General features: G+C 42.0%; 3 protein-coding genes across 6 annotated transcripts in view; 2 read left to right on the top strand and 1 right to left on the bottom strand.

The window, feature by feature from the left end:
- The window catches only part of LOC121716090 (rasGAP-activating-like protein 1), a 139533-nt gene extending 137720 nt beyond the window's left edge, over positions 1-1813 (bottom strand). For all 3 annotated transcript variants that reach the window (XM_042102281.1, XM_042102279.1, XM_042102280.1), the window contains exons 1-2: positions 962-1813; positions 587-643 (exon numbers count right to left, since the gene is read on the bottom strand). In XM_042102281.1, the coding sequence (XP_041958215.1) occupies positions 587-643; positions 962-1026 (122 nt within the window). In that variant the 5' untranslated portion in view covers positions 1027-1813. The remainder of the gene's footprint in view (positions 1-586; positions 644-961) is intronic.
- LOC121716106 (chemokine-like receptor 1) overlaps positions 1-15079 on the top strand; it is a 965204-nt gene that overhangs the window by 457012 nt on the left and 493113 nt on the right. The window lies entirely within an intron of this gene.
- dgcr6 (DiGeorge syndrome critical region gene 6) lies at positions 1891-9091 on the top strand. 2 transcript variants are annotated; one of them, XM_042102312.1, is made up of 6 exons: positions 1891-1961; positions 2166-2301; positions 2677-2837; positions 3105-3205; positions 4256-4396; positions 7750-9091. In XM_042102312.1, the coding sequence occupies exons 2-6, from the start codon at positions 2192-2194 to the stop codon at positions 7828-7830; spliced, it is 594 nt and encodes a 197-aa protein (XP_041958246.1). In that variant the 5' UTR covers positions 1891-1961; positions 2166-2191; the 3' UTR covers positions 7831-9091. The 2 variants fall into 2 exon arrangements, with proteins under 2 accessions (XP_041958246.1, XP_041958245.1); XM_042102311.1 differs by having other exon boundaries at positions 1922-2301.

Raw genomic sequence — 15079 nt, 5'->3', positions numbered from 1 at the left:
AAACACACACAGAAACACAAGCACAAACACACACAGAAACACACAAACACACAAACACACACACACACACACACACACATACACACACACGTCCGGTGGTCCTCCCATTTTCGAGAGAGGAGATGGAGCTTCCCTGCAATAATTTATGCTGTTCTCCATGGCAACATGCTGGTGTTTTAGAAGCCGGGGACAACTCATGTTCTGTGCGTGTGCGTGTGTGTGGGGTGGGGGGAAGTCTGGGCATCAGGGAATGACGCTGCTATGATCTCAAGGGTAAAATGCTTTTCCTCACCTCCATCCTAACTGTAGACCTGACAGACCCAGACCCAGACATCCACAGACATTCACAGACATCCACAGACATTCACAGCCTCTTCACCTCCTTCCAAGCACAGAATGCTTCAGTCGTGGATAGGCTACGCATTCCAGGGTCATTCTCGTGCCTCAGTTAGAGCTGGTTTTACGGGATGATCTTATTTACAACCTAGCCTACCCTCCTCTGAACTGTTAAATGCCAAAATGGTCACACACACACACACGCACGCACGCACGCACGCATACAAACAGGTGAATGGTTGGTACTCACCTGGCCACGACCTCATTGTCCACTCTCACAACGCAGTAAGGATCGCTGGTGCCCGACCTGAAGAGAGAACGCGACACAACACGCAAACACAACACGCGACACAACACGCAAACTGTAAGTTTTCTCAAGGAGCATTGGGGCAAGGAAATCCCAGGTTTAGCATATAGGCTGTGTATTTATTTTAGGCTACAAACTGCTGTTTTGGTCGAGACGTGTGTATGAGCCAAAGCTTCAATGTAGGGTGATAGGCTACCCTAATGACATATTATTTGCTGTTTTCTGATAGCCTACATTTTTCTGACGCCGTAACACCAGTTTTCCAAGATGAATAGCCAACATCAGTGCCCGCAGCAGAAACGTGAAACCACAACTTACACATCTTTCGCCGGTAGATTCCGTCCTTCAACTATACGAAAATAAAGCGACGTGTTCTTAGCCATGATTCAAATAGGCAAGAAGCAACAGGATTTCAACTCTGCTTCATTTCCATCCTCGCAATTATCCCGGCAATCCACTCACACTGCCGTTGAACGCGCTGCGCATCGTTTAAGGTGGAGAGGACGCGCGCAGTGTGGCAGTGGTCATATCATCCACCACAGTCACCCTCCTGATGAAGTTCTGTCGCACGCGACTGATTGAGGTCGCCACAACTCCACCAGCTCGCTCCTGTAAAATGTCTAAGAATGGGATCACAGAGCGTAACTACAGGCAAAGAGATTTCGTTTGATATCCCCAAGACGGCCCTCCCGGGAAGGAGCGGACCTTTAACCATCACATGATATTCATTAAAGTTCGTGGTGACAAATTTAAAGCATTATGCAATTTGGCCTTACTAAACCAATTAACGCTGGCCCCAAAGGGAATATTTTAGGCAATGCACACAAATCTAAAAATGAACATAAGCTGACATGTCTAATCGACACGGTTGTAATGATAATAATAATACGAAATAAATATGACAAACTGTTGCGTAATATTAATTATGCACAAAAGGATTGTTATTGGAAAATAGCGGTCCTTCAGTGCGAGCACTGCTGAAAGAATGAAGCGCGGAGCGCGCACACTACTTGGCGCCATCTACTGGTAAAGGTATGTCAATGCTACAAGCTACCAGGGAAAACCAAACCGACCAAAATTCTCACGATTATACAGAGAATGCACAAAATACTACGAGTGAGTCAGTATGTCAAAGTGTTGCATTATGAAATGCTTTTTGTCCGCTTGATTTGGACGATGTCACCAGGCATATTTAAAGGCAGCAACTTCAATGTAGGGTCCTTACAACCTCCAATCAGCGGGCAGTTGCACGACAAAGCCAAAACAATTGAATGTTAGGAGGAGTGAATCATAGACAGTAAAGGGGGTGAATACGAAGGTAAAGATAAATGTACTAAACGAAATACAATATGAATAGGGGTGCTAGACTAGTCCACAAGGCGCAGTTTCTGCTGTTGCATTAAGTATTACTTTGTTCAGCGAATTAGGTGGACTTTCAGGACAGCCCTAGACAACGTTAGCTCGATTAGCTAGCTGTTAAGAACCAGTGTTATTATTTACATATCAAATCATTGATTTCATTGACCTTTCGGATTTTTGTTAACTATAATGGATACATACCCCAGTGCCTCCGATCAGTGCGTCGACTCCACGAAACAGCAAGAGCGTCATTACTACCTGCTGTCCGAACTCCAGAGCCTTGTCAAAGACCTCCCGAGGTAACGTAACCGCACGGGACCCAAATGCACACTAAACACAGGACCTAACATCGGGCTTTGTTAGTGGACAGTGCTATACCTCACTTCTAGCGTTAGCTACTGCTTCGATATGGAACTTAACGCAATTCCTAGTTATTAGCTGTGATTGCGAACCAGTAATAATTTCACGCAACTAACTTCCAATAGTCAGTAGTTCCATAACTCGTAATCAGAGGGAGCTGAGACTAAACTGAAGTTTGAAGTGTGAAGTTTCGTAGTCTTTTAACTGTCAGACTAGCTCTTTTTCCTCAAGTTACTGAAATGAGCACTTTAGGAACATTTCGACATGTGACCGCTGTGTGGTGACGCTGTGCTGAGTTTCTGCGCATCTGTCAGCTCCTTCCAGCAGCGTCTGTCCTACACCACGCTGAGTGATCTGGCTCTTGCGCTCATCGACGGCGCTGTGTACGAGATCGTCCAGGGCCTGCTCGACATCCAGCACCTGACGGAGAAGAATCTCTTCAACCAGAGACAGAAGCTGCACACAGAGCACAGAAGTACGCAGAGATCAAGTGACCCCCCCCCCCCTCTCCCCTCTCTCACATAGATAGATAGATACTTTATTGTTACCCAAGAGATCAAGTGATAGATACATAGATAGATAGATAGATAGATAGATAGATACTTTATTGATCCCCAAGGGGAAATTCAAAGTGTAACAATAATTAAGGCACACAGTTTGAGTTTGTGCAGATGACTGTTTTCGTTTGGTCTCCCTCTGGCCCCTTTCTCCTCTTGCTCTGGCTTTGGTGGTGTAATTTCAGTACTCAAACAGGATTTGACACGAAAGCACAAGCAAGCACTGCAGGTCTGCAAGTCTCACAACCTGGCCCTCCTGAAAGCAACCCAGCGGACAGAGACGGAGGTACACACACCAGTCAAATGAGCTCTTTATGACACACCAGTCAAATGAGCTCTTATGACACACACTGACTATATGACACACCAGTCAAATGAGCTCTTACCTAGCGTTCATGGGCTTCAGAAAAACCTTTTTCCCAGTGAAAACATAATCATTCCGCGTCATTCATGTCACGTAATGTGTGAGTCAGAGGTCGGAAACTGGGGCTAGATTTTGCTAACAGAGTTGCCCAGTTAGGGGCTCGTCATCACTTTTGTCGTCACGTAGTTCGTTTGTAGTCCATGTGGCCTTTCATGTCCAACAGTTTTAATGTGAACTTGGGAATTTGCCGTTTTTGTCACTTGAAAGCTGCATATCTTTCTTTCACAAGCGTCTTACACTATATTTTAAGCAAATACAGTTGTTTATTTAGGATTAGTGAGCGTATGTTTTAACGTTTGTTGTGGCATCCGTGTTTGTCACACATTCCGACGGCAAAGCACATGAACACTTGCTGTGGGAAAAACAAAGTAGACACGGGGGCGGTCCTTGTCATTCTGAAGTGCCATGAATGCACCATTAGTCTGACACACACTGGCTATATGGAAATCTGACTTTTAGTTAGAAAGCACCTCTTTTAAACACAACAGCTAAGGTGGCTTTGGATAGCCAATCGAGAAAATACTCGAATAAAGGTTTGTGGTGACATAGAGTATTTAGGCATAGGTAAACATTACAAGCTGGATTCCTTAATTTGGATTTAAAATAGGCCCACACTAACAGAAAGATTCAACGAAAATCTTAATCCATGTGCTCTAACTCCCAGTCAGATGACAAATTACATATCCCCACCAACACCCCTCTCTCTCACACACACACAACCACAGAGACACACACACGCACACACACATATACACACACACACACACACACACACACACACACACATATATACACACACAAGCACAAAGACATTCACACACAAGCACAAAGACACACAGACCCACTCAAAGACCCTCACCTGTGTGTGTGTGTGTGTGTGTGTGTGTTGTGCGTGCGTCTCCCTCCTACCAGGCTCTGGAACTGCGTGTGAGGGAGGAGCAAAGGATGATGGACGAGAAGATCATCGCTGAGATCGACCAGAAGGTCTTGGACCAGCAGAACACGCTGGAGAAGGCTGGTGTGCCCGGCTTCTACATCACCAACAACCCACAGGTCAGTTACCATAGCAACAACCCACAGGTCAGTTACCGTAGCAACAACAACCCACAGGTCAGTTACCGTAGCAACAATAACCCACAGGTCAGTTACCGTAGCAACAATACTCCACAGGTCAGTTACCACATCACCAACAACTCACAGGTCAGTTACCGTAGCAACAATAACCCACAGGTCAGTTACCGTAGCAACAATAACCCACAGGTCAGTTACCACATCACCAACAACTCACAGGTCAGTTACCACAGTAACAATAACCCACAGGTCAGTTACCATAGCAACAATATCCCACAGGTCAGCTTCTACATCACCAACAACCCACAGGTCAGTTACCATAGCAACAATAACCCACAGGTCAGTTACCATAGCAACAATAACCCACAGGTCAGCTTCACATCAGCAACAACTCACAGGTCAGCTTCACATCAGCAACAACCCACAGGTCAGTTACCATAGCAACAATAACCCACAGGTCAGCTTCACATCAGCAACAACCCACAGGTCAGCTCTCATTTAGTAACAACAGGACAAACGTGTTAACTGCCAATCAGCACCGTTCATTAGATAGAACACAACAGCCAACCAGCACCGTCCTTTAGATAGAACACAACAGCCAACCAGCACCGTCCATTAGATAGAACACAACAGCCAACCAGCACCGTCCATTAGATAGAACACAACAGCCAACCAGCATCGTCCTTTAGATAGAACAGAACAGCCAACCAGCATCGTCCATTAGATAGAACCCAACAGCCAACCAGCACCGTCCATTAGATAGAACACAACAGCCCTCTCGCCTGCCCAGTGCCCACCTTAGATCATATTGCGTTGGAATTGAAGGGTTGTCCACATTTAGACCGTTGGAATTGAAGAGTTGTCCACGTTTAGACCAACACTCGGCGTTGGAATTGAAGAGTTGTCCACATAAATGTGGTAAACTAGCCTACATTCAGCTGACTCGTATTTGTGTATCCTGGAATGGTTGGACAATCCCAGTAGCAAAAGATGAGAAATCATCTGCAAAGGTTACATCATAAAACAAAAAAACATTTTTATGAAACAAAAATTTACTTGACCATGTTCTGTCTTTTTGGCACTGGAGTAGCAGCCCATTGACTCAGATGTGCCGTGATCAGGTAAGAGGTTTGGAACAAAAACGGCAATGCTGCTTTGCGATTGTTGGACTTTTATTTTGACAAGTTGTCGTCGTTCTGTCTTCCACATTCATGAAAGGTTTGGTATGAATGTAGAGTCATTTCTCATGAAACGGTCATGAATGCTTTATGTGCAGTTTATGACAGCTGCTATGAATGTGTTATGAACTCACACGTCAAGTAAAGTGTTACCACAATTCCTATCTTTGCTGGGTTCAGATAATTGAAAACGCATGCCTATGGCCTAAGGTTTTGGCATTATGAGACACTTGAGTAAATTGCTCACTGATTTTCTAAAACTACTCGTTGACTGCGAACACCACCTAAACCATTTAACCCTTATCCATCACCTCTCTCTTTCCTTCCTTCTGTACTCCTCTAAAAGTTCTGGGTTGGTGTATATCTTTTCTCTGTGCTTCCTCAAACTTTCCTTTGCTGCAGCTTTCTTTTATGCACTTTTAAGTCATTTTAAGTGTATGGCAGTAATCTACACGTGATGTAGGTCACTCATTACTATGATATGACCATAGCAACTTTCATGAGATTCAAAGGGGAAAAAATGGGTAACAGGGTCTCTGATACAATGTATCTACTTTATTAAGTGCAGTGTAACAACCCAAAAACTTTTATGATATTGATCTCATTAATATCCCTCCAAAACATTGAGGTTGTCTCTTATTAAAAAGTAATTAATGTCATGAACGACGTTGAAAAATGCAAAATCCTTTAATATTTTCATTACCGAAATTGAAATTTTCATCACCGAAATTGGCTTTAACTATTGTGGTAATGATAAAGTGCATTGCAGTAATGAGACGACCTAACACAAAAATGCTAATTTTAGATTTAGCTACCATGATCTAGCTAAAAAAATACCTCCATGACATTGTGTGTTTTATTACCTTATTACTAAACAAATTTGAATTAAGAAAATCGTTTTTATAACAAAACTGTTACTAATTTTGGTAATGAAAATCATTAGTGTTGTGTTTAGACAGTTTTGAGACAAATCATGGAATTTCAACATAAAGTCAAAAGGAGACATACTTACCTTGACGCCATCTTTGATCTTCTGTTATTACTGATGCATGATGGGAAATTCCATTTCATGTTGACATTCCCACAGCTTTTTATTGCAGTACTCAAAAGTATTGCGGTAATGAAAATATAATATTATTAATATGTTATAATATTAATATTATTGAAACACACATTTTGATGAAGCATTTTGATGAAGCACTTAAAACAATATATGTAGAACTTTATTTTATTTTAAAGTAAAAGATAAAGATTTCCTTAATGATCAAACACTTGGGATTTCAGCCAGGACACAATGCGGTAATGATAATTTACTCATAAAACGCATAAAAAATACAAAATAACAATAAAATATGGAGAAATTACCTTGTGTGCAAGTTTAAGCACATGTACGTATATTGTTAAATAGTGTAATCAGTGGGATTTATGGCATATTTGACCATCAAATCCTTAGTACCATAAGATTTTGGGGTTTCGCGAGAATCACCCATTTAGCGTAATTTAATCACCCACCCACTCGGCGTTGGAATTGAAGAGTTGTCCACATTTAGACCGACACTCATTGAAGTGCCTCGGATAATTCCTTCATCCTACACTCTGACCAGTCTGACCTGCAGGGGGCGCTCAAGTCATTGCAGTCCTGCAGTATCACCAGCTCTCTCTGAAATGTCACGAGCGTACCGGTCAACCCTCCCGTTTTTTTTTTCTGGGTTTCACACATATTTTTACTGTTTCCCCACTGTCTTCCCGTTTTCATATTTTCCCGTAAAATATCCCGTTTAGACTGATGTTGGCCTATTTAAGATGACGGCGTGGTTGTTTAGACTGATGTTGGCCTATTTAAGATGACGGCGTGGTTGTTGAGGGCACAATTTGACGGTAATCTGTAAGCAAAGTCACGTTAGACCTAGCTCCACACTTCATTTAGTTAGTGCAGCAGTTTTGTAGTCTGAATTCTTGCTGTTAGTAGAGGGATACCAACAGAAAGATGACCACCGGGAAATCTCCCTCATTTGTAATGCTCAATGTTGACCGCTATGGTCATGAGTATCTCAGGCGTCATGGAGTAGCATTCGGTGTCATGGAGTAGCATCTGGTGTCAGACAGGATGTGAGGCTCATGTGGGCTCTTGTGATGGTCTTTCTCCTCTTTCCACAGGAAGTGACCATCCAGATGAACCTGCTGGAGTTGGTCCTGAAGCTCCAGCAGAAGGAGACGCAGTCAGGAACTCTGCCCTGAGTACATTAACTCTGCCCTGAGTACATTAACTCTGCCCCGAGTTCGTTAACTCTGCCCTGAGTACCTGACTACGTTAACTCTGCCCTGAGAGCTTTCTCTGTTTACTTTAATTTTGCTCTGAGAGCTTTCTCTGTGTACATTAGCGGGATTTTATCCATAATAGATGAACATGTCTCTACTGAATCTGTATGATTCACGTGCGTACTCATCTGATTGGTCCAAAGATCACTCTGTCCTACTGACTATCAGAAGAACAGCGGGCACTACAAAGGACACCAGGACGATGGCATTCAAATGGGCTGTCAGGCAGGATGGCCTCCATTCCCAGCACAGACCGCTGCTGTCCGTCAGCCATCGTGCACTGAGGCTTGGGCTCCCTCTTCTTTTCTCTCTCTCTCTCTCTCTCTCTCCCTCCCTCCTCCTCAGTGCTGTAGAGGAGTGATTAGCCAGTGCACCAGGGATGTGGTGCAATACTTCAGATTTTCTGTTTGTTTATTTTATGTATGTATTTGTTTATGTTTATTAGCCAGTGCACCAGGGATGCACCACCTCAGGCCTGGTCAGTGCCTGTGACTATTTATTTTGGATCGTTGAAGTAAAACAGACACTGTAAAAGTCCGCTGCAATACTTCAGATTTTCTATTTGCTTATTTTATGTATTTTATGTTTTATACCTTTTTTTTGTTTTCTCTTGAGATGCCTACCGAGTGAAATTACTGGATATCTTTTGTTTTGTTGGTTAACATGTTTGGAAGGACATCCTTTTCCTCACAGCGTGTTCATGACCATTGTAATAAGGACCTTAAGATGTCTTTCAGTTGCTGAGCCAAATAAACATTAAGGCAAAACTCCACTTGGGTTTGATAAGAGAGTAACAATATGAACTCCACTTGGGTTTGATAATAAATGAGTAACAATATGAACTACACTTGGGTTTGATAATAAATGAGGAACAATATGAACTCCACTTGGGTTTGATAATAAATGAACAATATGAACTCCACTTGGGTTTGATAATAAATGAGTAACAATATGAACTCCACTTGGGTTTGATAAGAGAGTAACAATATGAACTCCACTTGGGTTTGATAATAAATGAGTAACAATATGAACTACACTTGGGTTTGATAATAAATGAACAATATGAACTCCACATGGGTTTGATAATAAATGAACAATATGAACTCCACTTGGGTTTGATAATAAATGAACAATATGAACTCCACTTGGGTTTGATAATAAATGAACAATATGAACTCCACTTGGGTTTGATAAGAGAGTAACAATATGAACTCCACTTCGGTTTGATAATAAATGAACAATATGAACTCCACTTGGGTTTGATAATAAATGAACAATATGAACTCCATTTGGGTTTGATAATAAATGAGTAACAATATGAACTCCACTTGGGTTTGATAATAAATGAACAATATGAACTACACTTGGGTTTGATAAGAGAGTAACAATATGAACTCCACTTGGGTTTGATAAGAGAGTAACAATATGAACTACACTTGGGTTTGATAATAAATGAGTAACAATATGAACTCCACTTGGGTTTGATAAGAGAGTAACAATATGAACTACACTTGGGTTTGATAATAAATGAGTAACAATATGAACTACACTTGGGTTTGATAATAAATGAACAATATGAACTCCACTTGGGTTTGATAGTACCAATACCAATATGAACGGGTCTCTAAGCGATTCAGATGGTATAAATCATTTGGGTTATTATGGTTGAATTTAGCCATGACGTGGTTTCACAAAAGAAATGGCACATAAGTTACCATTATTATGAGGATTAATTGTGTGCAGCCAGGCTTAGTTAATTCTAATGTTAATTATGTAGTATTATTGGCATCGTCTATACTTGTTGTTTTTGTATTTTACTGTATTTATTTGCTTGCAAAACACCACAAATAGTCTACATGCAGTTTATCTCCATCCCTCACTGTGGCCCTCATCAGCCGAGCGTAGAAACCAGCGAAGATCTGAACGCAGAAATCACCTTATGACGGGGCTCACGCGTGATTCATCATCTTACGACGGGGCTCATCCGTGATTCATGAAATGTTCGTATCACTCCAATTCCAGCGTAAGAATAAACGTGTTGATAAATGTGGCAGCTGGAGACAAGCATAATTTAAATATCACCCCCATCTATACACTGTCTGTGCAGGTCTGTTGTATCATTTGACCATTCTGTTCTTGCTGAATATTGCCACTAATATATTTGATATCATTTAAGTTATCAGTGTCTCTCCAGGCTCTGCACCACTGGGAACAGATGAGGTTCAGCATTACTGTTTTTCATATGTACATGTTGTTGCATGCTGTAACCACTAGATGCCGCTGTTGCTCTTAACCCTTATGAAGTTAAAGCAACACCAAAGAGTTTTTTGTACCTTAAAATAATGTTTCCAAACTGGTTTCAGTGGTTCATCAACTCATAACAGTGTGAAATGGCACTTCCGCATTCGCTCTGTGGCCCTCTATCGGCTATAACCGCACTATGTAAGTTTGGGTTGTCGGGTAGCGTTTTGTAGTCCGAATGAGACTACAAATGTGACTTGCTTTACGGCAAGCGCTACAAAAGCCGATAGGTGGAGCATCCTGCAAGGCTCTGTGTGGAGCATACTCGGCAGGTACATATAAATGGAAGATACCTAGCAGCCAGGTAGCTTTTCAATTCTCATCATGACGGAGCCTGCAAGGAAAAGGAAGGGTTTGTCGGAGGAGGCGAAGAAAAGAAAACGGGAGCATGATGGAGAAAGAGCTCGAACTAGAGTGAATATTGGACCAGCTTACGCTCGTTGGCGAGAGCTGAAGGAGGCTACAAGATGCAGTACTGATGGTGACTTGGCTTTGTTGCTGCTGGACTTGTAAGTAATAATCATTTTTCCCCCAACAGTGTGCATAGATCTGTGTACAATAACGTTACATTGTAGATTGTTTTATATATCGACTGACTCAATGTTAGCTAAGGCGTTAGCTATTTTGCTAATACGTAACCATCGCTAAGCACGTAAGTTTGTGTTTATAAAGCGTTTTTCTGCCGCTGCTGTTCTGAGTTGAATGCCGTGAAGAATGACAATAACTGCCAAAATCACCCCAAATGTTCTGTCGTTCCCAAAGTTGTTCATTCTTAGTTTATGTTTAGTGTTTATGATTGCTAGCGTTAGTGAGGTTGTGAGTTGATTTTTGGCGATGGAGGATATTTGACTGGGAAACTTATGTTTGCGACTCGCGGGTGAAAATGTGAGTGTGCAAGCATGTCATGCACGTTAGTGTTGTGAGGTTTACAGATACTAAACATGCCGACTTTATCTCTTTTTTCCCCCCAGCTACCAGACACGGCAAGTAACATCGACACCTAGCAAAGCCACACACACACAACCACCACAGCTGCCGGTGTCTAGCGTTACTGAGGAGTCTGACCATAGGTAGCGTATTTTTTTTCAGGACTATAACTACCGTTTTTCAGTCTGCTTTGCAGATCTTTACGATTTTTGCTCATAATCAATTTTCTTTTGTTGTTTAGGGATGACTTCACAGTCCAAGATGTACAACCGCTGGACACACAAGAAGTGGGTGTGTTAGAAGCCAGGTGGGTCTGCCTCATACAATGACACGATGGTTTGTAGACTGTACTGGTTGCTTGTTGACTGAACATTCTTTTTCAATTGTTTATTTGCCACATAGTCTGCTGTGGCGTTCCACGGTCGAACCGGACGGCGCATTCGACAGCAAGGGCTGTGATTGGCCGAGTTTTCAGTGCGTTTCTCTGTGTTTTTAGCAGCCCCTGCAACATGCTAATCCACTGTAGCCTAAGCTTTGAACATAATGTTAAACATAGTTTTGGATTCAGTGGCAAGATTTCTTGATTGTACAGTGCCTGTCTCTCAGTAATGTTTTAAAATGAGAGCTTCGTCAGCTGGCAGTAGGCTACTTTGTCGGTAGTCATGAGAAGTTCACTTGCTAACAGAACATAAATATGCTGCCCAGAAACCTTGTGAATAGTTCTGATTTTTTTTTACTACACTAACGAGGTTGAAATATAGACTTTGCCTACAGCATCTCCTTAACAGTAATGTTAACAAAATGACAGCATTCATATGACAAAGGAAAACGAATTCGATCACTCAAGACTGTGCCACAGCAACCAGTGTAGGCTACATTCCTACCCAATAGGCTACTCGAAGCAGATAGCGTTGTCTGACGGTCGAGTGGGTTAATGCACGTATATCCAGAACAGGTCTGCAACTTTCAGGCAGTTCTGAGTTTGAATCTAGGCAGGAGCAGAGCCATATAAAGGCCTAGGCCTATTGTTATAATTTTTTGCAAGGTGTTGCTCCTGGCAATACTTGTTTATAAGACGTTTGGTGATTAATTGATAGCTGTTTTTGGGACACGTTAAACGTTCTTTATAATGAGCGCATACGGGGAGTAAAACGACTGTTACGCGCTGTTACAACTGTAGGCTACAATGATTGCAATACAAAAATATGCGCGTGTTTAGTTAGTTTTGTGATTTTTTGCACTTTTGCCTCTTGTGTTTTCAGGTTTGAGGACTTTTTTGGCAAGATTGACCTTGGTAGACTCTGCATATTATGTTATTTCTCCGTATGGAAAATAAAGTCAATTTTCGACACACGGATATTGGATAGTATATTGTTATGCTATGTAGGCTACTTTTTTTGCAATGCACGGACCTAAAACCGGGAAACGGACAAATATTGTACACGCGTGAATTTGTTTTTGCGGGGGTCGGGGTGGGTGGGTGTACGTACCATAGCTCTCTCTCTCTCTCTCTCTCTCACACACACACACACACACACACACACACACACACACACACACACACACACAGTACCTTTCTTAGCCACAGTTAATTTTAGTGGTGATATGTGTTATGGACATTGTTATGCACATTATTGACTGCAGTTTATTCTCATCAATGTCAGTCCATGAATGCATATTGATCAGTTGTTAACTAATACTGTAGGCCTAGAAGTTGCATTTGAAAATGTTACTGTTGTAGGCTGTTTGTTTTTTTATTTCAGCCACACTGTTTTAAAGTGGTTAGGACCATTACACACCAATTTTGAATAAGCCATACTGCAATACCGATTTCATGGTTGCACCATGCACATGTTCGCCGATTATGTGGCCCTCAGTAACCTATAAATTCAATGATGTGGCGCTCTATGAAAATGAGTTTGACACCCCTGCTCTAAAATATCTGTCCTGGCCTGGTTGCACCGGATTGTGGCCAAACGACAGAAGCGCGGAGAACCCTCCTTTGTCTAAAGTGTTACTTTGTGTCCCGCGCTCCCCCACTGCTTGTGAAAGAAGGGGGTGGGGGAGGGGGGCTTAACGTGAAAAAGCTTAATGTCCCAAAACGGCAAAGTCATAATGGTAGGCTACAGGAAGTGGGGGGAGGGTATGGGATGACCAGAGCCGTCTTCGCTGTGCTATTCAGAAAGCATCTTATTGTCTTTCCAGGCGCACAGCTCGTTATAGCCTATCGAGTGCCTTAGCAGATGGGCTCTGCTCTTGGGTTTGGCCTCACAGCGAACTCAACCCTCAAAGTCAAAGTCAAAGTCAGCTTTATTGTCAATTTCTTCACATGTTCCAGACATACAAAGAGATCGAAATTACGTTTCTCACTATCCCACGGTGAAGACAAGACATATTTTACCAATTTAAGTCCACAGACAAACATAACATTCAAGTAAACAAAAAAGTAAGTAAATAAGAGGGCACAAATAATAATGAAAAAAATAAGAGCAGCAAAATTTGGTTGAAATTGTGCATAGACAGTCAATAAAATACTAGTGCAAAGTCAGGCCAATAAAAGGCTTGGGTAGTTCTGTTCTGTTTGACCTAAGTAAGAAGAAAGTGGCATAGTGGTGCAAGTTATGTAAGAGCAGCAGAAGTGTTGTGTTTTCAGGACAACAACAACAAGTTGTAAAGTGTACAAGTGTGCAAGTGGAGTAGTGCACGCGGCCATTGTGCTTGTGCAACCCTCTTGTTGCTTGCAGTTTGTTAAATAAAGCGATGCAGATTACATTATTTATTTCTGATTAATTGCGTCTTTTTTGCAACATCTGCTTGTTAGGCTGGGCTACTGTCAATGTCCTGTACAGGTAAATGTTCAACAATTGCTGGTGTAGGCCTACAGGCTATAATCAATTAGGGACTGTTCGTTATTTATTTAAGGGGCTACCGGAGGAGTTTTGGGAGCGTTAGTCAAAAAAGACGTGACCCTCCCTCGCCAGCAAGACATTTTTCTATGACCCTCCAAAGTGATTGAGAAAAAACGCATGACCCTCCCCAGTCCCAACAATTTAGGCTATTGATGCCTTCTGTAGGCTACTGGGTCAATTTGGGAGCTTGCATGCTACGACTCCTTCCTTGAAATGCCTTGAAAAGGCTGTCGTTTGCACAATTTCACAAATAATCACTGAGACCGAAACAAACCTGTCAACTTTTCCCGGGTTTATCGCGTATTTTAACTTTTCCTCGCTGTCTTAGGAGGAGCTGCAGGGCCATCGCAAGGGGGTGCGAGGCCCTGTACGAACTTGACAGGTGCATGAACTTACGTGCATGAAATCATGCGATAGCTTACTTTACACATAGCCAAGGCTACCGTCGGTGCATTTTATTAGTAGCCTAGTCTAATAAGCTACACCAGCTTGTCTTTAAGAGGGGAAATTGTATAGCCTATAACATTAGCTGAGTCACATATTTGGCCAAATGGTGTTTATCATAGGCTACATCATGAAACCAAATAGTGTAACAAAGGCGAACACTTTAACAGGGGAAATTAATTGGGCATGAATCATTGTGCTGAACGGTATTTGTCAATGCAGAAACACACGACATTCAAACTGTTGATAAGATGTGCACTATGGAAATTGGTCTGTAGGCTAACAATGTACTTGTACAGGTAAATGTTCAACAATTGCTGTACAGGCTATAATCAATTAGCTAAATCATTTGTCAAGCTGTTTAAATTCGTGCTACATTCAAACGCAAAAGGTGCTTTGATATCTTTTTCGTTTGAACGTCGGCAAGCAGGCATGCTGCGGTTGCAATGAATGAGGATAATTGGTTTTATCTGCGGATTTATTTTTTGCATTATTTTGAATATGACTCGCTCCAGTCTCAACAGCACTTTCCACACGCATCTAAGTTCTAACACACATCCCCTCTCGCTTTCTCTATCTCCATCCCT

Source organism: Alosa sapidissima, chromosome 8 (assembly GCF_018492685.1).
Source record: "Alosa sapidissima isolate fAloSap1 chromosome 8, fAloSap1.pri, whole genome shotgun sequence".
Classification (NCBI taxonomy): Eukaryota; Metazoa; Chordata; class Actinopteri; order Clupeiformes; family Clupeidae; genus Alosa; species Alosa sapidissima.
The sequence above is the reverse complement of the archived record's forward strand: the minus strand, read 5'-3'. Positions and strand labels throughout refer to the sequence as shown.